This window comes from Tachyglossus aculeatus, chromosome 1 (genome assembly GCF_015852505.1).
Source record: "Tachyglossus aculeatus isolate mTacAcu1 chromosome 1, mTacAcu1.pri, whole genome shotgun sequence".
In the NCBI taxonomy this organism is placed as follows: domain Eukaryota; kingdom Metazoa; phylum Chordata; class Mammalia; order Monotremata; family Tachyglossidae; genus Tachyglossus; species Tachyglossus aculeatus.
This window is the reverse complement of record NC_052066.1, coordinates 144441600-144465677: the sequence shown is the minus strand read 5'-3', so window position 1 is coordinate 144465677 and position 24078 is coordinate 144441600. Positions and strand designations below refer to the sequence as shown.

Here is a 24078-nt window from a genome sequence, read left to right as displayed (position 1 = left end):
GGAATGGAGGTGTAGGGAAGCTCCAGCCAAGAGGGGAAGTGGTGTTTAGCTAAATCCTGATGTTGGTTTGGGATTGGCTGCAGGTATTTGCACTATCTGGCACATAACTGCTTCACCATGGCAGTCAGACATGAACTAATAACAAGGTACTCAGCGTGCTGGCATTTGGGTGATTTATTGACCCCCATGAGCTAACCATCAGAAGCTCCAACATTCTCTGCGAGTGGGAAGATTTCCATTTTAAGTCCATTCTCGAACCTCCCAAATCTAAACACACAGACACACATATACACATACACACAGACCAGTTGTCAGCCTGGGCCCCAGGGTTGAAGACAGACCAAAGAATAACACTGTCTACACTTGTCTACTGCCCTGGGCCTGGGAGGGAACAATTTAACTACCGTACACTGTAGAGAAGGGTCTCCCTCGTGGTATATGTGTGTAGCAGGAGGGGGCAGGAGGGTCTTCCCGTGGCTGGCTGAGAGGGAAGCGATGTCATTGCTTTCAGTTGACATTTCTCGATGGCCTATGAGGGGTCAGGTACTGGGAAACAGATGTAATAATAATAAATAATTGTGGTATTGGTTAAGCACTTTGTGCCATGCTCTCTACTAAGCACTGGGGTTGATACAATATAATCAGGTTGGATACAATCCTTGTCTCTCATGGAGCTCAGACCCTGTGCCAACTCCTCATGGGAAGGGAATATGTCCCTTTGTTTTGAGCACTTCAAACGCTTAGTGCAGTGAATTGCACCCAGGTTGAGGGAGGCTGGGAGTCTAGTCCTGACAGATGTGGAGGCAACAATGATGTCACCCTCACAGCTGGAAACCAGAGGGCCCCAGCTCCAAAGCTCCACAACTGGTAATCTGGGTATTAATAGTAATAATGGCATTTATTAAGTGCTTACGTTGTGCAGCACTGTTCTAAGTGCTGGGGAGGTTACAAGGTGATCAGATTGTCCCACATGGGGCTCACAGTCTTCATCCCCGTTTTACAGATGAGGTAACTGAGGCCCAGAGAAGTTAAGTGACTTGCCCAAAGTCACACAGCTGACAAGTGGCGGAGCGGGGATTTGAACCCATGATCCCTGACTCCAAAGCCCGTGCTCTTTCCACAGAGCCATGCCGCTTCTCTACCGGCTCCCATGCCCCCCACCCTAAGATGGATATTCGAGGGAGACATTGACCCCACCCCCCATGCCACCACTGAAAATCCCAAGGGACACTGGCCCCATCTCCCCCACAGCTGGAAACCAAGGTGACACTGGCTTCTATTTATTCCCCACCCCTCCCACCCCCACAACATAGCTGGAAATTCAAGGGGACACTGGCCCTGTTGCCCCCACAACTGGACTCCCCGGGGCACTGACCCCATCTCTCCCACAGAGCTGACCCCTGTCACCACACCATCATGAGAATATGTCTGCACCCAGCACTGTCTCATTCATGCCAAGAGGAAGGCCCTGGAGGTGAGAAAGAGAAGATTGCTGAATGCAAGCAATAAACCTGAATACGTGAAACCATTATTTTTCAACAAAAGCTTTCCCGCGACGTAAACTCGGCATTAAACCAGAACCCCTGGCGCTGTGGGGGCCCAGAGAATGCCTCCAGTCCCCTAAATTGAATCAAATTAAGAAAAACCTTTTCCAAGTGCAAGTAAAATATCTGTTCAATTAGCTCGTAAACAAGGAAATTAAAAGTCATATTTCGCCGCTGTGGTAATTACTAGGTTTCAACCTGTGGATTCTGATTTTCACATGACTGTTCTGGGGGCTTCCATCCTGGTTGGGCTGTGATCCTGCACGGTGCCCGCGGCCACCTCTGCCACCTTCTACGTGGCTGGTAGGACGACCCCTGACCTCCTGAGCCATAGAGGCTGAGCTCCCAGCCCGCATCTCCTCAAGCCAACAACTTCTCCGCTCCTTGAGAAAGGCCGGAAGTCGCAAGCCAGCCGGTGGTTGTCGGACCGGTGTCGGCGGGGAGGGGGGTGGGCTGGGAGAGGAAATGGGAATTGATAGGAGCTGAGAGGGTTGGCGGGTGGAGGCTGGGAAGAAGCTAGTCCGGGTTTCTTGGCCTTCCTATCGATCATTTGGAGCAGGCCCGCGCTGTGACTCATCTTTACAACAGGCAGACATGGCTTTTGCTTTGCAGGGCCTGGTTTGAATTCCTAAAAGAAAAAAGAACAGGAAATGGAATGAAATCAAGTTCATTTCAGGGCTCAGAATCTCTGAGCACCCAACAGCTGGCTTTAGGGAATGTGTCCCCCGCTGCCCCCCGAGGGGTGAGGGTGGGGGTATTTCAGGCTTCCCCCAGGGCCCGGCCCCCACTCAGCACTGCTCAAAGATGATTTTGGGGTGGCGATACCCATAGGAGATCGTGGGGGAAGTTTCCTTTGAACCATGGCTTAAGCATGGGCCGTGCCTTCCTCATACTTTTCCAAGCTTCCATTTTGGGCACAATTTGAAGAAGGAAGAGAAATTATGTCAGCCGTGAAGCATTTCTCTCTGAAAAAATTCCCCTCTCTTGCTTGGTCTCTGTACATCATTCCTAAATTGGATTTATTAATAATAGCACCACGTGTCTGCTGAGAGCTGTTATTGACCAAACTGATTGATCGATCGACCCAAAGGCCTTTCCCATCAGTTTTCGTGTTTTACCCTTCCATCATCCCTGAGGCAGGATGAAGTGGGTCTCATTTTCCCCATTTCACAGCAGAGAAAACTGAGGCCTGAAGGGGTCGAGTGACTCTCCTGAGGTCACACGGCAGACTTGTGGCAGGGCAGGGATGAAAGGCTAAGTCTGCCGTGGCCCAGCCCTTGCTTTCTCCGCTAGGCTCCACTGCCTCTATAAAGCATGCTAAGAACACTGGCATTGACTCATTCTCTAAGAGGCTTGTAGCTTAGAAGTCTTAGCATGGGGGTGTACCCGGCAAAGGAACTCAATTCAGGGGTGGGGGAAGAAACCCCTCTGGCCACTGCTGAATTGGGTTCTGACGCATCTTGCGAGAAAACTAAAAGAATTTATTTGGCTGTTCAGCAAAGGGGATGACGTAGGGGGTGGTTATAACGCCGCTGGCGGAGAGACACCTAATTCACGGTCTTATTTGTGAGGTCATCTCCATGGTACATATGGCCAAGTTATGACAATAAACTTTCTCACATCTGGCTTTCGCTCCAGGAACCCTGCCTGGATGCTGTTTCTGTTGGATCCCAAACTCCGCCCCGTTTCCCTTCCTCTCCATGCATCTGGTTGTTAATCGGCATTGCCCTTCAAAAGGGCTACCGGCATGAAAACCGACGGCCGATATCTCTCACTGTCGTGTAAAATAAAAGTGAATTTGTAAGCAGCTCAGCCCGACGCAGCCGGCAAGACAGGCCCTGACATCGTTAACATTGATTCCTCCACAGGGTGAAAGTTTCTTTCAGAACGAGTTGGCAGAGGAGGTGCTAGGCACTGGCGGGTTGTCATGGGCCCCGGCTAAGGGGAGAGGTCATCGAGGTGATCGCCAAGCGTGTTTGGGGTTCGGTGAGGGGTGGAAGGTGGGCCGTGTTGAGTGTGGGAGTTGAAGGGGCAGGGAGTGGCTGGGCTGAGAGAGGGGGCTAACCAGGCCTGCAGGTCATTAGTGAGGAAGAAAGGGGCTTGGGTTGGCAATTTGGCTTTCATCATTTGTTCACACCCGGGGTATCGATTCTCCTCGGAAGGATAGGGTTGCATGGGTGGGGGAGGGCGGCTTCCCGAGTGAGATTCCAGATGGCTATTCCTCTGTCCTGCCTGCTGGGCTCTCCTGGGCTTTCAGCACTAATAGCTGCAGGTAAGGTTTAAGGATTATACCTTTGTTGTTCTACCATCCACGCTGTTTCTCTAACAGAGCGCTCTGTCCTCCTTCCGGCCATCCACTTGGAGAGAGTTCTTTGATGGGGGAGCAGAGAGCTTGGCAAGCTGGTAGGGTGACACCCACATAATCGAAGAGAGATCGGGGGCAGGTGGAGGAAAACAGAGGGACACATGGGGACCCTTGACCTCAGCCTTTTATTGGCAGAGAGCAAGTTTTTGGGTAGAATTGAAATCCATCACTCTGTCAGTATAGTATTTATTGAGTGCCTCCTGGGTGCAGAGCACTGGACTAAGCACTCAGGAGAGTGTGATGGAGGTAGAGGACACCACTTCTTACCTCAAGGATCTTACACTAGGACTGACACAAAATTTCTGTCTAAGGGAGGAAAGCCGTGTTAAAATGGGCAAGTGAATAAAGAAGTGTTTTTATAGCAGAGTATGGAAAAAGAGGGATACAAAGTGCTGGCGGGGGCGGGCTGGGGAAGCAGAAGACCATATTTGAGATGGTGTGATCTAGGGAGAAGAAAATTGGTTTTGCCTCTTGGAGGTGAGATTTCAAGAGGGCTTTGAAGATGGGCAGAGCTGGGGTCCGGTGGATTTGAAAGGGGAGGGAGTTCCCGGCCTTGGGAGGGCGTGTGCAAGAGGCCGGAGGTGGGAGAGGCCCCTGCCTGGACATGTCGACAAACTGAGCTTGCAACCTGGAGCCTCCAAGCCAGGGATGGAACTGACCTGACTTTCAGAAAGTGCCGGTGACCCCGCCGGGCTGGGTTTGGTTAGTGCTGTGTTTGAGGAGCGGGATAAAGGCAGATCCAAACTCGGGAGGATTCTCCTGATTTGGCCTTGCCTGGGTGACAGTTGGATAGCCACGGTGGCTGGGTTGCCACTTTCCATGATGCGACATACGTGGGCTGAGGGACCCAGATTTTGGTCTGGGAGCACTCTTCGGTCAGGGCTGTGAGCAGCTTGGGGTCCTAGAGGCTGAATTGAAGATGGCTCCAGACAGGGTAAACCCAGAAAAAGATGTTTTTTTCATGCTCTTGGTGGGGAAAGACTGGGCAGTTGCATCCAGTGCTTAGAACAGTGCTTGGCACATAGTAAGCACTTAACAAATACCATAATCATCATCATCACCCTTGTCTTTTTGGCCATTCAACTAATCGGTAGTATTTATTGAACACTAGCTGTGGGCTGAGCAAAAAGTATTGGGTGCTTACTGTGTGCAGAGGGCTCCACAGGGTGCCTATTGTGAGCAGAGTTCTGTACAGGGTGCTTGTTGAATGCAGAGTGCTGTACTGAGTGACTTTGCCCATTGAATGCAGGGCAATGTCTTGGATGCCTATTGTGTGCAGAATGCTGAACTGAGTGCCTATTTTGTGGAGAGGCTAAAGCCCGCACCTCCTGTGTGAGCTCACTCATCCACTAGAACAGTTTTTTTATTATAAGAATAATAATAATGATAATGGTACTTGTTAAGCATTTACTATGTGCCAAGCACTGTTCTCAAAGCTGGGATAGATTCAAGTTAATCAGGTTGGACACAGTCCCTGTCCCACATGGGACTCCCACTCATAATCCTCACTTTACAGATGAGGTAACTGAGGCCCAGAGAAGATAAGTGACTTGCCCAAGGTCACACAGCAGGCACGTGGCAGAGCAAGAATTAAAACCTAGGTCCTTCTGACTCTCAGGCCAGTGCTTTATCCATTAAGCCATGCTGCTTCTCTTTTTATGGTCCAAAGCTCATCCTGTAGCAGTCCCCCCCACCTCCATTTGTCCCCTGCACTGGCACCTTATGTCCAGTGATCTTGGAGTGAGTGGAGAGTCCCCATGACCTCAGCTGGAGGCGTTTAGCTCTGCTGGGTCCTGGCCTCGGCCTCCTTCCCGGCGTGAAACGGTGGGGAGGCCCAAGCTCCCGGGACCAGGAAGGTGGCGGCCCCAGCAACAACAATAGGGTCACACTGGATCCTCTCGCAGAGGAAGAGGCTGGGCTCTCTTTCAAGTAGCGTTGGATGTTTTTAGCAGAGCCGGCCGCCTATTTCCGTATTTCCTTTCCACTTCACGCCCACCCATTAGCTAGGTGTTTTTCTCCCACTAAGTGGAAAAAGTAAAAAGCAATCTAAGCTCACAGCTGGCCTCAGCCGGGGGACGGGGAACAGGAGCAGCAAAGGACCAGAGAAACAGTTTGAAAAACTTATTTCAGCTGCTCGCGGACAATGAGAATGCAGCCTGCAGGGATCCCTTTCCACCACCAGAGAGGAAAATTTCAACCTTCCTCAGGGAACATCTGTGCTTACCCAGCCTATTTTCTGAATCGTTTCGTTTTTCCGGAGCTGAACTCCGACCCGGGGCCGCTGCCCCGCGGAAAGCTCACTGACCCGTTTCGTGTGATGCTTCGGGGCGAGAAATCGGGGCCGCCGGGTCAACGGTGGAACATTTGTAGCTCTCTCGTGGGCATCCCCTTTTCTGCTCAGCCGTTAGCATCGTCGGTGTTTTCTCTTAAGGACAGGGCTCGGAGCAGGTGAGAGCCATGTGCTGTTAGTTCTGGAGTCTCCTCTCTGAACTGTTCTCATTGTTCAGAGGGCTTGGGGTTGGGGGGGTGGTGGTATTTAATCAGGACCGTACGTACGTCCTGGTTAACTTCAAAGGCCGATTTACTGAGACCTCAAATCCCATAAAGAGAGCGAAACCAGGAGAAAATCCAGAGGCCTTTCATGAGTGTTAATAAATCAGTTTACTAATACACAGCATTGAAGCAATTACCGTATGAGCAGAAGCCAAACCAGACCTTGTCTTTCATCCCAACAGGCTTTTTTGCTTTAGAGTTTTTCAAGGTTGGGAATTCCAGATTTTAAGTGTTTTCACCATGGGTCGGAGTCACTTCCCGTCTGTTGCAAGGGCTAATAATACTAGTTCTGTTTGTGAAGCATTTACTCTTGTGCCAAGCACTGCTCTAAAAGCTGGGGTAGATACAAGATCATCACAGTCCTCATCCCAGGGGCAGCTCATAGTCAAAAGGGGAGAGAGAACTGGTATTGAATCTTTGTTTAATAGAAGAGGAAACTGAGGCCCAGAAGGTTCCTTGATTTGCCCCAAGTCACCCAGAAGGCAAGTGGCAGAGATAAGCTTAGAACCCAGGTGTCCTGACACCCAGACCCATAATCTTTTCACTAGGCCATCCTGTTTCTACGCTGAACAATCATGCCAGGTTTTGTCCATATATGTGTCTGATAATAACAATAATAATAATTGTGGTATTTGTTAAGTGCTTACTGTATGCCAGGCACTGTACTGAATGCTGGGGTAAATACAAGGTAATCAGGTTAGTTTCAGTCCCTGTCCCACCTGGGGGTCAGAATCTTAATCCTCATTTTATAGATGAGGTAACTGAGGCCCAGAGAAATTAAGTGAATTGCCCAAAGTCACAAAGCAGAGAAGTGGTGGAGCCGGGATTAGAATCCAAGTCCTTCTGACTCCCAGGCTCCTGCTCTATCCATTAGGCCACGTTGCTTGAACTCTGAAAAATCAGTGTCCGGAGCTCGCCCTACTTCAGGGCCAAGCTGTCAGCAGTCATGCCGGAGTTATATTCGGGTGGAAGGAAGGGTGGAAGAAGGAGAAGGTTGTGCTAATCTAGCTATTTCCTACTTCCGTAACACAGCCTCTGGCCTCATGAACCATGGGGGGCTTAGGCGGAGGCATGTGCTAGATGAGACACGCGGACAGGGGTTGGGAGAGAGGACAGCAGAGTGAGCTTGACCTGACTCTAGAGACGGTTGATATCAGTTTCGGAGAGAGCGGCCTCAAACCCTAGAGCCGTCTGCCGAGCAGTCCAGACTTCTGGGTTCCAGCCAGCTGCTGAGGATCCAGCAAAGTTATTTCTCCTGCCTCATTAAAGGCGGGAGTTTGGCATCGGAAAAGCTGTTTCTGTTTTATCCTGTGAAGCAAACGAGCCTTCCTCCGCTCTGGGCACTTTCCTGAAGCTTCTAATCACGGAAGCCCATTCGGGGTGGGCCAGCTTTGTCTGCTGGCAAGATTTTGGGGAGCATAGATTTATTCAGGGATGGATTTGACTTTTCCCCTAATCCCCGCCTGGAGTCTAGGAGGGAGCTGGCCAGAGACCTGATTGGTCCTAGTCAGGGTTCCCGGCTGGAAACTGAGGGGTGACAGGTCAAGGGGTGCTGGGTGGGAAATTAATGATGGGATTTGCAGGCTCTGCCCTGGGCAAACAGGACTGGGGGCTTCATGAGGCCATTTTCACTGCATCGGCTGCCTGCTGGGTGCAGGACGCCATGCTGGGGACACCTGGAAATGTGGGATGAAATCGATGCTACAAGGAGCTTTCCTTTGAGCAGGTAATGGTAAGATGAAGGAGATGGGCAGAAAGCGGGGGGTGACCCGAGGCCCACCGCTGAACAGCGGCCCCCTTACTCACCGACTTGGGATGGAGAGTAGGGCTGGGAGGCAGTGGGAGTTGTCCAAGTAGCACTCAACGTGGCTTTCTCTCTCACTCACTGTCTCTCTCTGCCTCTCTTTGTCCATTTCTCCCAGGATCCCAGATTATCCGCTTTGATTCTGGACAAAGTTCACATGGCCGGAGCCCTGCAGGAGACGAGGCCAGAGGGCGAGACCCGCTGCGACGTATGTGCGGCTCACCTGAACCAGCTGAAGCAGGAGGCCATTCGGACCATCCAGGGCCCCTCCCCGGGCGGCCCCGGAAGCCGAACGGCCGTTCAGAGCGGAGTGCCACCCACCGCCCCCCTCACAGCGGGCCCCAGCCCTGCCGTCAGGCCAGGCTGGAAGGCTCCTCACCGGGCCGGAGAGGCACAAGGGCGGCACGTGGGCGGCGGGGCCTGGGGCGTTCCCCGGTCCCAGCGTGCAGGTGACCGTAGGGACCGGCGGACTTGGGGATGCGCTGAGTTCGGTGACGATCCAAGCCCAGCAGTACCTAGAGGGCATGTGGAGCCTGTCGAGGTCCAACGGCTTCCTCCCTGCTGCATGTCTAGTAAGTCTGGGTATCTTGGTGGTGGGGGGGGAGGAGGGGCTCCATCTGGAAACTCCCCACCAGAGGGGAAATTATTAAAATTACAATGAAAAATGATGATATTTGTTAAGTGCTTACCAGGCACCTAGTACTACACCCAGGGCTGGGGGAGATTCAAGATAATCAGGTCAGACACAGTCCCTGTTCAAGTCAGACTCTCAGTCTAAAGAGGAGGGAGACCGGGTATCAAATCCTATTTTACAGATGAGGAAACTGTCAGGATGGAAAGGACAAGGTGTGGGCCATTATCAACGTCAAGTAGGGTGAAAATGTCCTAATGGCCTGTCAGTACTCAATAATACTATCAGTATAGTGCTCAATCAGTACTATTCATTGACTGGATGAGAGCCCCCATGGTGACTTATTGGAGGGAGGAGTTATTAATGTTAGAAGATTCATGAAGATTGTAGGCTCCTTGAGAGCAGGGATCACAGTGTGGCTCAGTGGAAAGAGCACGGGCTTGGGAGTCAGAGATCATGGGTCCTAATCCCGGCTCCGCCACTTGTCAGCTGTGTGACTTTGGGCAAGTCGCTTCACTTCTCTGTGCCTCAGTTCCCTCATACTTAAAACAGGGATTAAGACTGTGAGCCCCACGTGGGACAACCTTGATTACCGTGTATCCCCCCAGCGCTTAGAACAGTGCTTGGCTCTTAGAAAGCACTTAACAAATGCCAACATTATTAGTATTATTATTACCATGCCCTTTACTTTTACAGTACATGGTAGGGGCGCAATAAATGATTACTTAACAAGTGGAAGGGATTAGGTAAATTTGGAATAAGAATTAAGGAGTTAGAGAGCAAGTTAGAGGTGTTGGATGGTCTATCCCTGACCATGAGGATGGGTGTCCAGGAGGACAACAAGCACGTGGCTCTTCCTTGTGTCCTGGTGCTGTTGCGGAGACAGAGGTCTGGGCTGGATGGGCTACAGGGCTGACCCGGTTGGCATTGTTAAGGGTATGATGGTCTTACTGAGTTCTCAAGTGGAAGTGGCAAAGGTAAGACCCCTTGGGAGACAACTTGCCCGTGCTCGGCATGCCTGAGCAGAATGAGGCAAAATCATTCCCATTTCTCCCTTTAAGAAGAAACTGGCTGATGTCACCGTTGCCTGAGTTCACCCCAATAACACTTTCCTCTCTGACTCACTTTGTGGGCTTATGCTCAGCATGTGGGCAGTGTTAGAGAGCTTCTGCCATGCTGGGGTGCCAAGAAGATTCTGAGGTTGAGGGAGGTCAGAGGTAGGGCTAGGTTGGCATTTTAGGGAGAACACTTTGGAGGAGGAGGGAAGAGCTCAAACAGCTCTAAGGTGTCTCAGGTGAAGCTGGTCAGCTTCCCTGGCCACTGCTCACCCCCAGCCAGGGGTGCAGCCAGCCAACCATGGTGCAGGTCAGACTCTGCTTGGTTCCTCCAACCAAGACATCTCAGGCTCCATGGACTTCTGGAAACACAGAACAGACACCGACCGATTCTTGGGACTGATAGTGTGGTTTAGGATGTCCCACAGAGAGTGTACTGGCAGTGGCAACTGACCCAGAGCCCACGGCGGCCAGCCCTGTGCCCCAGTGGTGGCAAGGACGTGGTGGCAGAGGAAACCGTTTGGTCACTAGTCCCCAGCATCCCTGGCTCAGCAGGTCTCTAGACTCTGGGCAGCGTGGGTGGGCCTGGTTGTGGGGAAGGAAGGCGGCCGGGCTCCTCCATGCCCAGCCCGAAGCTTCCGCATTGGGCCCTGGAATGAGGCTTCCAGAGGGCATTTATTCATTCATTCATTCATTCAAACAGATTTATTGAGCACTTACTATGTGCAGAGCACTGTACTAAGGACTTGGGAGAATACGATATAGCAATAGACACATTCCCTGCTCACAATAAGCTTACAGCCTAGAGGACAAACTTACAGTCTAGAGGTCTCTGGGGGTACTCAGCCCCAACCCCTGGAGAACCTGCAAAGGGTCTTGGGTGGTCTGCCTGTCTGCCACCACCACCTGGCTTCTAGAAGGAAGGGAGTGGCCAGTTGTGGCTCGGGATCTGCCCCATCCAGGACAGGCTGGGGGTCTTGGGCATAGCTTGGAACACCATATACGGAAAGACTCACTTGTTCCCCAGCCCCGAGTTCTGGGAGGAAGACTGGGCTCTGCTGGACCACTTGGAGACAGCTTTGGGTGGAGCAGGGGTCACGGATTGACTTGTTTCCTGGGAAATGGGAGTTCCATTCCTTCATTCAGTCAGTCAGTCAGTCATATTTATTGAGTGCTTACTGTGTGCAGATCATGTACTAAGTGCTTGGGAAGTATGAATCAGCAACATATAGGGACAGTCCCTACCCAACAGTTCCACAGCAGCCACTTGCCACCCCCCTCTCCCCACCCCCCCAACTGGGGCAGACCCCAAAACCACTGCTGCCAAGATGATATTAAGCGTGGACACTTAGTTCCTGTCCCCCCATCTCCTGGGCACTATTGATCTGGTTTCGGGGCTGGGCCGGTAATGGATTTATAATTAGAGAACAGCCTCGGCAATCAATGATGAGATGATTAGAAATAGAACTGTAGGGCTGAGATGAGGTAATTTCCTGGCGGGCCTGGCGATCGATAATTAGAGGAAGGCCTGGAACCGTAAAGCAGCACTAACGAGATTTTAGAGGGAGTCACAGACCGGAGGCGGCCCCGGCCAGACCTGATCCCAAACTTGGGGCATTCGCAAGAATGCTGGGGGCTGGGGGGTGGCTGGACAGCCTGTAGGGGTTAGCCTTGCCTGGAAGGGTCACACGAGGAGAGTTCACGTTGCTTTCTATGTGCTCGGGAGAAGGTGGTTTTTCCTGGGCTCCTCCCTTCTTTGCTGGGGAAGTTTTTGAGGGTCCAGCCTGATCCCAGATATCTGGTCAGGGAGGGTGATTGGATTCTTAGAACAGTGCTTTGAACATAGTAAGTGCTTAACAAATACCATCATCATCATCATCATCATTCAGTTTCCATTCCTGCTACTGGCTCCTACTGACGTATCCCCGGGTTCGTCTGATTTGTGCCGTCACATCTAGGGTGGGAAGACTTCGTTCTCGCTGATTCATTCATTGCCCCTCCCCATCCCCCGCCTTACCTCCTTCCCCTCCCCACAGCACCTGTATATATGTATATATGATTGTACATATTTATTACTCTATTTATTTTACTTGTACATATTTATTCTGTTTATTTTATTTTGTTAATATGTTTTGTTTTGTTCTCTGTCTCCCCCTTCTAGACTGTGAGCCCACTGTTGGGTAGGGACCGTCTCTATATGCTGCCAACTTGTACTTCCCAAGTGCTTAGTACAGTGCTCTGCACACAGTAAGCACTCAATAAATATGATGGAATGAATGAATGAATTCCATCGTATTTATGGAGTGCTAACTGTGTGCAGAGCACTGTACTAATTCATTCATTCAATCGTACTTATTGAGCACTTACTGTGTGCAGAACACTGTACTAAGTGCTTGGGAAGTACAAGTCGGCAAGTCAGGTTGGACACACTCCTTGTCCCATATGGGGCTCACAGTCTTAACTGATGCTTCCTGAGTGCCTGCGGGTAAGAACCCGTCGCATTCTTCATCTGGCCTTCAGTGGGTTTGTTTGGGACTCATTAATTCATTCATTAAATCATATTTATTGAGTGCTTACTGTGTGTAGAACACTGTACTAAGTGCTTGGGAGAGCATGGTATAGCAATGAACAGACACATTTCTTGCCCAGAGTGAGCTTACAGTCTAGGGGGGGAGTTAAGGCATTAATAGAAATAAATAAATTAGAGATGTGTATATAAGTTAACTCCTGCTCCTCCCTGCATTCCAGCTTCGGGCTGAGAAGCCCTCTGGCCCAAGGATTGAAAGAAATTAGGCTTTTTTTTTCAGGGTATTTGTTAAGTCCTTACCCTGAGCCATACACTATACTAAGTGCTGAGGCATATACAAATTAATCAAGTTGGACACAGTCCTTGTCCCAGGAGGGGATCACCGTCTTAATCCCCATCTTACAGATGAGGCAACTGAGGCACAGAGAAGTTGTGACAATTTTTAACGGTATTTGGTGCTTACTATGTGCCAGACACTGTACTAAATGCTAGGTTAATCAAATCAGTGCTGGGTTAAGCTAATAAGGTTGGTCACACTCCCTGCCCATGGCGGGGCTCACAGTCTTACAGATGAGGTTCTTGAGGCACAGAGAAGTGAAGTGACTTGCCCAAGGTTGCACAGCAGACAAGTGGCAGAGCTGGGATTAGAACCCAAGTCCTTCTGACTCCCAGGCCCATGGTCCTGGGGTTGAAAGAATTCATGCTGGGGTGCCACTCGGAAGCGGCTGTGGAATCCTGATCCGTGGATGCCCAAATGTTGGTCAGAAACAGGGAGGGATGGAAGCTGTGAAAGATACCTGATGTATCTGATGCCGGTTGGCCGCTGCTGGACTCCTGTGGGTCTTAGACTTGTACAGATGATGATGGTATTTGTTAAGCGCTTACTATGTGCCAAGCACTGTTCTAAGCACTGGGGTAGATACAAAGTAATCAGGTCCCCTGTGGGGCTCACAGTCTTAATCCCCATTTTAGATTGTTAGCCCGTTGTTGGGTAGGGACCGTCTCTATGTGTTACAGATTTGTACTTCCCAAGCGCTTAGTACAGTGCTCTGCACACAGTAAGCGCTCAATAAATACAATTGAATGAATGAATGAATTTTACAGATGAGGTAACTGAGGCACAGAGAAGTTAAGTGACTTGCCCAAAGTCACACAGCTGACATGTGGCAGAGCTGGGATTAGAATCCACGTCCTACGACTCCCATGTCCGTGCTCTTTCCACTAGGCCACACTGCTTCTCTGCGTGGATATTGGCACCATTGGCAGCCAGAGGCAGGTTGTACTCGTGACTGCGAGGAGCCCTCATAATGCTGCCCCAGCAGCCATGTCCACCCCAATACTTCAACATCTACTTGAAATCACTTCTCCGGGGAGGGGGCAAGTCTTTGGAGCCCACAGGGCAGAGAAGCCAAGCTCTATGGCTGCGGCCTGGCAGCAAGTTGGTGCCAGAGGAGCAGTGTACCATCTCAGCTGGGGCCTGGGTGGATCTGATGGCCTGTGGGGAGAAGGGATAAGGGGAAACCTTTCCCCTCAGTCAGTCAGTCAATCAATCTTATTTATTGAGCGCTTATGATGTGCAGAAGCACTTGAGAGAGTACACTACAACGTTGAACAGACACATTCCCTGCCCACAATGAACTTACAGTCTAGAAGGGGAGACAGACGTTAGTATAAATAAATGAATAATTTACAGATATAGACATAAGTGCTGTGGGGCTGGGGATGAATAAAGAGAGCAAGTCAGGGCAACACAGAAGGGAGTGGGAGAAGAGGAAAGTCAGGGAAGGCCTCTTGGAGAAGATGTGCCTTCAATAAGGCTTAGAAGTGGGGAAGAGTCAGTGTCTGTCCCTCTTGTCTCATCCCTGTCCCCTTGAAGTCCCTGCCCTCTTTCAATCCCCCACCTGCACTCAAAGCTGGCCACCATGCTGGGATACTACGCCAGAAGTGGAAGGTGAGATTCCTTTGTGGCCTGTGACTCCAGCCCCTCCCCGATCCCACCTTGAGGGTGATGACATGTGGTCCTGTCAGGTCAGGCCACGGGGTAACCTGTTGTCTTAGCTTGAGCCTTGCCCTGTGCTTCTCTGTGCGCTGGGCCACTCTGGGGGTAGGATGGGGAATGTGGACTTCCCCCCAACTGACCACAGGATGCCTGAGGAGCCCTGTCATCTGTTACCATCCTCCTGTTTCTCCCCACTTCAGTCTATACTTCATGCTGCTGCCCGGATCATCTTCGTGTAAAAATGCTCTGGGCATGTTACTCCCCTCCTCAAAAATCTCCAGTGGCTACCAGTCAACCTATGCATCAAGAAAAAACTCCTCACCCTGGGCTTCAAGGCTGTCCATCACCTCGCCCCCTCCTACCTCACCTCCCTTCTCTCCTTCTCCAGCCCAGCCCGCACCCTCCACTCCTCTGCTGCTAACCTCCTCACTGTACCTTGTTCTCACCTGTCTCGCCCATCAACCCCCGGCCCACGTTCTCCCCCTCTCCTGGAATGCCCTCCCTCCGCACATCCGCCAAGCTAGCTCTCTTCCTCCCTTCAAAGCCCTACTGAGAGCTTACCTCCTCCAGGAGGCCTTCCCAGACTAAGCCCCATTTTCCTCTCCTCCTCCCCATCCCCCCAGCCCTACCTCCTTCCCCTCCCCACTGCACCTGTATATATGTTTGTACAGATTTATTACTGTATTTATTTTACTAGTACATATTTACTATTCTATTTATTTTGTTAATGATGTGCATCTAGCTTTACTTCTATTTATTCTGATGACTTGACACCTATCCACGTTTTGTTTTCTTGTCTGTCTCCACCTTCTAGACTGTGAGCCCGTTGTTAGGTAGGGACTGTCTCTATATATTGCCAACTTGTACTTCCCAATCACTTAATACAGTGCTCTGCACACAATAAGCGCTCAATAAATACGATTGAATGAATGAATGAATCTGGAGAAGCAGCATGGCTCAGTGGAAAGAGCATGGGCTTTGGAGCCAGAGGTCATGGGTTCAAATCCCAGCTCTGCCAACTATCAGCTGTGTGACTTTGAGCAAGTCACAACTTCTCTGTGCCTCAGTTACCTCATCTGTAAAATGGGGATTAAAACTGTGAGCCCCGTGGGACAACCTGATCACCTTGTAACCTCCCCAGCTCTTAAAACAGTGCTTTGCACATAGTAAGTGCTTAACAAATACCATCATTATTATTATTATTATTACCTGACTTGGGGACTACTACCTAGAGCTGGCGCTAGCCCTCCACCCACAGTCATGGGATGCAGAGCGAGATCTAGGGTGGGCGAGCTGGACCCTGCTGGCTCCTGGGGAGCTTGCCCCCACCCAGGATTCATTTTGAATTGGCAGATCTGACCCCTTCGGACCCCGTGGCCAACAAGGGCTTTAGCTGATACCCCTGGCCGGGCCTGGCCCCGGGGAATTATGGAGCCCACATGCCCGCCTGTCCCTGTCAAAGATGGGATCCTGAGCCAGCCAGCTGGCCTGTGAGGTTTACCAGGGCAGGGCATTGCTCCGGGCCTGCTACTCTCCTATTTTTTGGATTCCTTGGCCCCCAGCAATCTCTCCTCCCCAGTAGTCAATCTTTCCTCTTTCCAGAATGCCCGTTTCCCACCATCCCTGCCCTTGCCTGTTTTCTGTCCACCCTCCCGACAAAGAACCAGAGTCATTTCTCCATTTTAGCTTCTGCCTCTGGAAACATGTCTGATACCTCTCTGAATCCCCTTCCTGCATCTGTGTCTAGCCTCCCTCCATTCCCCTTCCCCTTCTCTCCCTTTGCTAGTGGCTCTCCTCACCCACCACCCCCTCCCCTTCCCCCAGGTCTGGGGCTGCGTGGGGGGCTCTGGGTTGCACTCTCAATTTTGCTATCTCCGGTCCCTCTCTGCAGAGCCGGCTGACTGCCTGGTTCACTGTTGATTACCCTGACCACTTAAGTGGCCTTCAGCTCCAGCCTCTAATAGCATTCCCCGTCCTCCTACTCTCTGCCATTAGTTCCTTGCCGGTTTGCGGTGAGCTCCCCTGTTGTGGTGGGGAGGCAACGCTGTCTGGGGAGAGTCCAGCGAGATCACATCAAAGGTGGGGTCTGGATGGGAGTGATGATAATAATAATAATAATAATGATAACAACGATGGTATTCATTAAGTGCTTACTATGTACCAAGCACCACTCTAAGTGTTGGGGTAAGTGCATGATCAATCAATCAATCAATCAATCATATTTATTGAGCACTTACTGTGTGCAGAGCACTGTACTAAGCGCTTGGGAAATACAAGTTGGCAACATATAGAGACAGTCCCTACCCAACAGTGGGCTCGTTGGACACAGTCCCTGTCCTTCATAGGCCTCACAATCTTAATCCCCATTCTACAGATGGGGGAACTGAGTTACAGAGATGTTAAGTGACTTGCCCAAGGCTACACAGCAGACAAGTGGCAGAGCTGGGATTAGAAACCAGATCCTTCTCACTTCCAGGTCCATGCTCCATCCACTAGGCCAGGCTACCCCATTCCTGCCTCTCCCCCCAGGTCTGAAATGAATTCCATCTGCCCTGCTTCATTGCACCTTCTTTCATTAGGGTGGGGAAGAGGGGGCAAAAAACCCCACCCTCTGCAAGCAAAACCCAGTTGCAGGCAGCTGTGCGGTCAGCTTGGACAGAAGGTCACCTGTGCCATTCTCTGTAAGGGAGGATCTGATGGGGGCTCCCCTTCCCTGACCCCGACCACTCTGATATCCTGGCTGGATCTCTCACCTGGGTCATCATCATCATCAATGACATGTATTGAGCACTTACTTTGTGCAGAGAATTGTACTAAGCACTTGAGAGAGTACAGTACAACAGAGTTGGTAGACATGTTCCCTTCCCTCAGGGTGTCCTGGTGGTCTGCCAGTGGGCCTGACCTTGGTCAGCAGCTGTGGGAGATACCCTGGAGGATCACTGTAAACCAGTCAATGGATGCTGCTCTCCTGAGCATGTGGTCCAGTGTGCTGGAGAAGGGCCCAGATCAGGACTGTAATGGGTGCCCACTGTAAGCTCGTTGTGGGCAGGGAATTTGTCTGTTCCAAAGCTCTCCCAAGCACTTGGTACAGTGCTTTGAGCACAGTAACTGCTCAGTAAATGCGATTGAATGAATGCAGAGCGCTGGACTGTGCCCAAGTTCAGAAAAAGACTCAATCTCTTCCCTCAAGGGACTTACAATTGAAAGGGAAAGTCAGACACATCACATACCTTCATGAGAGAAAATACAGGTATGACTGGTATCAGCAAGGGTATGGAAAAATTAATTGCTAGAAAAATGAATAGAATTTGTTGATGGATAGAAATGCAAGTCCTAAGGATGGCTGGGAATGGGGGAGGGAATTAATCTGGGAAGACCACCAGAAGGAGGTGGGTTTTCAGGAGGGCTTTGTAGGTGGGAGGGATGTGAGCTGGGGGACATTCCAGGCAGAGGCAGGACCAGAGCAAGGGACAGGAGCAAGGATTATGGAGAGTGAGGGCTGTCTGAATTAGGGAGAAATGAAGAGCACAGGTGGGTGAGTGGAGGGAGATGAATGGCAAGATGGTGCCAGCTCGTGAAAGGCACCAAAGCTCATGGTTGGGAGTTTTGTTTGTCACTGAGGAAGATGGGCAACCTTTGGAGGTTTCCTAGGAGGAGAGAGGTGTGTGCGATCGGCATTCCGAAAAGTCACTCCAGGAGTCAGAGTGTAGGCTGGCCTGAGTGGAGGAGAGGTTGTAATAGTAATAATAATGATGGCATTTATTAAGTGCTTACTATGTGCAAAGCATGGGGTGGGCCTGGGCCTTTGCGCTGGGAATGTCTCCCATCAGTGTGAAAGAGGAGCTGCTATAATCCCTTCGCTCCCCCTGCCCAACCCCCATTGGAATGAAATCTGGCTCGGCAGATGGGTGCAACCACCACGAAGACCAAAGTTCTCTGTGACAGAAAGGTGCAAGGCGAGGTCCTTCTTGGAGGTGGTGTTGCCTTTTGGCCTGCGTTCAGTAGGAGCGGGCAATCGGGAAGAACACCTCGGAGAACAACATGCCTCCAGGAAACGCTATGCCCGCTCCTTTCTCTCTCACGCCCCTCCTCCCCGAGCGAGGCAGGCCCGCTCACATTTCTCTCAGTCACATTTCTGTGGTCACGAGTCCCATGGCCCCTGTGCGGCAGGGAGGGGTCCAATGGGGGCAGTACAGAAGACTGAGATATAGGGCTGCCGGGCAGGTCTGGAAGTTTGCAAGCATCCAGGGGAACTTTCACATGCATCTGGGCTTCATTACTTGTCTGTCTCCCTGGCTTGAATTTATTTTAGCTAATTAGCTGGAAATGTCAAGGTAGTATTTCAGGCGGCGGCCGGCTTGGAGCTCTGGAGCAGCTTGGTGTTCTAACACAAGGTTTTTTTTTTTTATACTTGTTAAGCACTTACTATATGCCCCACCATGTTCTAAGTGCTGGGGTAGGTAAAATTAATTAGGTTGGACATAGTCCCTGTCCAACTCTCATGGGGCTCAGAATCTTAATCCCCGTTTCACAGATGAGGTAACTGAGGCACTGAGAAGTGAAGTGACTTGCCCAAAGTCACACAGCTGACAAGTGGCAGAGGCAGGATTAGAACCCATGACCTCTGACTCCCAAGCCCAGGCTTTTTCCACTGAGCCACGGTGCTTCTCTAAGGGAGGGAAAAAAGGGTGAATCGAAATCGTATTGTTCATTCATTCATTCAAAAGTACTTATTGAGTGCTTACTGTGTGCAAAGCACGGTAGTACTGCTAATAATGGTAATCTTGGCATTTGTTAAGTGCTTACTATGTGCCAAGCACTGTTCTAAGCACTGGGGTAGGTACAAGGTAATCAGTTTGGACAGTCTCTGTCCCACATGGGGCCCACAGTCTTAAACCCCATTTTACAGATGAGGTAACTGAGGCACAGAGAAATGAAATAACTTCCCCAACATAGCAGACAAGTGGTGGAGCTGGGTTTAGAACCCACATCTCCTGACTCCCAACCTGTGCTCTTGCCAGTGGGCCATGCTACTTCTTTAAGCACTTGACACTGTACTAAGTGCTTGCAGTTCACCCTCAAGACAGAGATTTATTTCTTTAGAAACAGAGTGGCCAGTGAGGAATGACTTTCAGGGTTGTAATGGGCTGTTCACCCCCGCCCATTCACTGGTGTTCATTGAGTATCTGAGCACTTCAGGGAGGGCCACACGAACTGCTAGATGGGCTAGCTGCCGTGGTGGGAACTGTACTAAGCTCTTGGTAAGGTACGGTAGAAGCAATGGGCAAGCTCTCTGCCCTCAAGGAGCAGGCAAGATAATGGGAGAGGCGCTCCAGTGGGAGCAGGAGGAAAAAGTCTCAATGCACAGATAACTGCAAAACTATGGCAGGAAATCTCCAGTGGCTACCTATCAACCTGCGCATCAGGCAGAAACTCCTCACCCTTGGCTTCAAGGCTGTCCATCACCTCGCCCCCTCCTACCTCACCTCCCTTCTCTCCTTCTCCAGCCCAGCCCGCACCCTCCGCTCCTCTTCCACTCACCTCCTCACCCTGCCTTGTTCTCACCTGTCCTGCCATCGACCCCCGGCCCACGTCATCCCCCTGGCCTGGAATGCCCTCCGTCCCCACATCCGCCAAGCTAGCTCTCTTCCTCCCTTCAAGGCCCTACTAAGAGCTTTCCTCCTCCAGGAGACCTTCCCAGACTGAGCCCCCTCCATCCTCTCCCCCTCGTCCCCCCTCCATCCCCCCCGCCTTACCTCCTTCCCTTCCCCACAACACCTGTACGTATGTATATATGTTTGTACGTATTTATTACTCTTTATTTATTTATTTTACTTGAACATATTCTATTTATTTTATTTTGTTAATATGTTTTGTTTTGTTCTCTTTCTCCCCCTTATAGACTGTGAGCCCACTGTTGGGTAAGGACTCTCTCTATATGTTGCCAACCTGTACTTCCTAAGTGCTTAGTACAGTGCTGTGCACACAGTAAGCGCTCAATAAATACGATTGAATGAATGAATGACTAGTTCAGTCAATCAATCAGTGGTACTTATTGAGCTCTGACTATGTGCAGATCACTGTCCTAAGCGCTTGGGAGAGTACAAAGCAACATAATTAGCAGATCGGTTCCCTTCTCATAATGAGATTACAGACTAGAGGGGGAGACGACATCAGTATGAAATTTGAATTGAGTCCTTCCTGTTCTGCAGTTGAATGGAACATGGGCTTTGACATATCCAGAAGTGCCAGAGATGGCTGAATGTCAGTGAGCACCAGCATTGGCACAGCTCTGGAAACCGGGGGGCTGCTCATAGGGGTCCCCAGTTCTTCATAGCCTGTTCCAGAGCTCTTAACAATCCTGCTTCTTGTAGCCTGTTACCCTGGTGCCAGCCAAACCAGCCACAACTTCCCGACCTATGGGCCCTGATGGTGTCATTGCCTTGATGCTGGGAGGTGGGGGTGAGGCCTGAACGTTTTTTTGATTCTAGGTGGGGTGGTGTGAGTGTGTGTGTGTGTGTGTGTGTTTGTGTGTTTGTGTGTATGAGAGAGAGAAGCTGTATGGCTGAGTGGAAAGAGGAATCAGTGAACGTGGGTATATAATCCCGGCGCCGCCCCTTGTCTGCTGTGTGACCTTGGGCAAGCTGCTTCACTTCTCTATGCCTCAGTTACCTCATCTGTAAAATGGGGAATAAGACCGTGAGCCCCCACATGGGACAACCTAATTACCTTGTATCTACCCCAGTGCTTAGAACAGTGCTTGGCACAAAGTAAGCGCTTAACAAGTACCATAATTATTATAGTTATTATTGCTCTCACAAGTGCTTAGTACGGTGTTTTGCACACAGTAAATGCTCAATAAATATTATTGAATGAATGTGTGTGTGTGTGTGTGTGTGTGTGTCTAGAGCAGGTTTAGGTCTGTGCCCAAGTGAACCAGTGTCTGAAGTATGTGTGGGACTGTGCTGGAAGATGTATGTCCATAATAATAATAATAATAATGATAATGGTATTTGTTAAGCGCTTACTATGTGCAAAGCACAGTTCCAAGCACTGGGGGGACACAAGGTGATCAGGTTGTCCCACTTTGGGCTCACAATCTTAATCCCCATTTTACAGATGAGGTAACTGAGGCACAGAGAAGTGAAGTGACTTACCCCAAATCACACAGCCGATAAGTGGTGGAGCCAGGATTAGAACCCATGACCTCTGACTCCTAAGCCCGTGCTCTTTCCACTTAGCCACGCTGTCCATATTCTTGTGGGTCCAGGTCTGGAACATGTCTGGGTCCGTGTCCATGTGTGTCCGGGTCTGGAGAGGGTGTGGGTCTGTGTCCATATGGGCCTGTGTCTGGAGCATGTCTGGGTCTGTGTCAGGAGAATATATGGGTCAGTGTCCATGTGGGTGCAGGTCTGGAGCATATGTGGGTCTGTGTCCATGTAAGTCCTTGTGTCCCTGTGTGTCCATGTCTATAATAATAATAATTATTATTATTATAATGGTATTTGTTAAGCGCTTACTAGGTGCCAGGCACTCTTCTAAGCACTGGGGTAGAAACAAGATAATCAGGTGGGACACAGTCCCTGTCCCACATAGGGCTCACAGAGAAGCAGTGTGGCTTGGTGTAAAGAGCATGGGCTTGGGTGTCAGAGGATGTGGGTTCTAATCCCGCCTCTGCCACATGTCTGCTGTGTGACCTTGGCAAGTCACTTAACTTCTCTGTGCCTCAGTGACCTCATCTGTAAAATGGGAATTAAAAGTGTGAGCCCCACGTGGGATGACCTGATTACCCTGTGTCTACCCCAGTGCTTAGAACAGTGCTTGGCACATAGTAAGTGCTTAGCAAATACCATCATCATTATTATTATTAATCCCCATTTTATAGATGGGGGAACTGAGGCACAGAGACATGAAGTGACTTGCCCAAGGTCACATGGCAGACAAGTGGCTGGGTCAGGATTAGAACCCATGACCTTCTGACTCCCAGGGCCATGCTCTATCCACTACACCATGCTGCTTCTTATAGCATGTATATATAATAATAATAATAATAATAATAATGGCATTTATTAAGTGCTTACTATGTGTGAAGCATTGTTCTAAGCGCTGGGGGGATACAAGGTGATCAGGTTGCCCCATGTGGGGCTAACAGTTTTTAATCCCCATTTTACAGATGAGGGAACTGAGGCCCAGAGAAGTGAAGTGACTTGACCAAAGTCACACAGGTGGTGGAGGCAGGATTATATATATATATATATATATATATATATATATATATATATATATATATATAGGGCTCATGCTCTTAAGATATATATATATATATATATGTATATATATATGGGTATATATATATATATATATATCTGGAAGAAATAAATATATAAATATATATATATATATATCTGCCTAAGGTGACACAGCAGACAAGTGGTGGAGCCAAGACTAGAACCTCTACTGGAAGAAAGAAATATATATATATATATATATATATATATATATATATGTATATATATGGAAGAAAGAAATATATATATGTATATATATTTCTTTCTTCCAGTAGAGGTTCTAGTCTTGACTCCACCACTTGTCTGCTGTGTCACCTTAGGCAAGTCGCTTCACTTCTCTGTCCTCAGTTATATATACAGACATATATTTATATGTGTCTATAGCATGTGTGGGTCTGCATCCATTTGGGGTTGTGTCTGGAGCTCGTGTGGGTCCATCTCTGGAGTGTGTGTAGGTCTGTGTCCACGTGGGGCCTTGTCCACGAGGGTCGTGTCCATGTGGAGCATGCGTGGCAGGCTGACGGATGCTTTGTTCTCCTCCTAGGCCGATGCTTCAGCGGAGAGGGACCGAAATGGTCCCCAGGGCCAAGCGCCCTCTGGACCGCGCCCCTGCGACCACAATGGATCCTGCGCTGCCTTGAACTCGCAGGCCCTGATGGTGCCCTCGTCCCCGGGGGCCTCGGCCGCGGCCTCGTTCTTCATCAGGTACGGAGGAGGCCCCTCGACTGTGCTGTGGTTTGTGGGGAGCTAGGGACAGCCAGAGCTAGGGAGAGCCAGCTCATGTGTGGGGGAGCTTCAGGACAACCATCTCAGTCAGCCAGTCAGTCAATTGTATAATAATAATAATGTTAGTATTTGTTAAGCTCTTACTATGTGCCAAGCACTGTTCTAAGCGCTGGGGTAGATACAAGGTGATCAGGTTGTCCCACATGGGGCTCACAATCTTAATCCCCATTTTACAGGTGAGGGAACTGAGGCACAGGGAAGTTAAACAACTTGCCCAAAGTCACACAGCTGTCCAGTGGCGGAGCCGGGATTGGAACCCATGACCTCTGACTCCCAAGCCCGTGCTCTTTCCACTAAGCCACGCTTATTTAGGCTTATTTTGTGCAGAGTACTGTAGTAACTGCTTTTTACATTAACACAATATAGCACAACACAACACAATGTAGTACAATACATAACCTCCCTGGCGCTTAGAACAGTGCTTTGCACATAGTAAGCGCTTAACAAGTACCATCATTATTATTATTATATTACATATATATCCGTATATACCTGTAATTTATTTATGTATGTATTTATTTACATT

The 24078-nt window shown here is 50.0% G+C and overlaps 1 protein-coding gene across 1 annotated transcript in view; it reads left to right on the top strand.

Annotated features, from left to right (window-relative positions):
* Positions 1-24078, top strand: part of KIF26A (kinesin family member 26A) — a 111128-nt gene that overhangs the window by 28158 nt on the left and 58892 nt on the right. The window contains exons 3-5 of the mRNA XM_038745980.1: positions 8385-8564; positions 8602-8838; positions 23311-23471. Of these exons, the coding sequence (XP_038601908.1) occupies positions 8385-8564; positions 8602-8838; positions 23311-23471 (578 nt within the window). The remainder of the gene's footprint in view (positions 1-8384; positions 8565-8601; positions 8839-23310; positions 23472-24078) is intronic.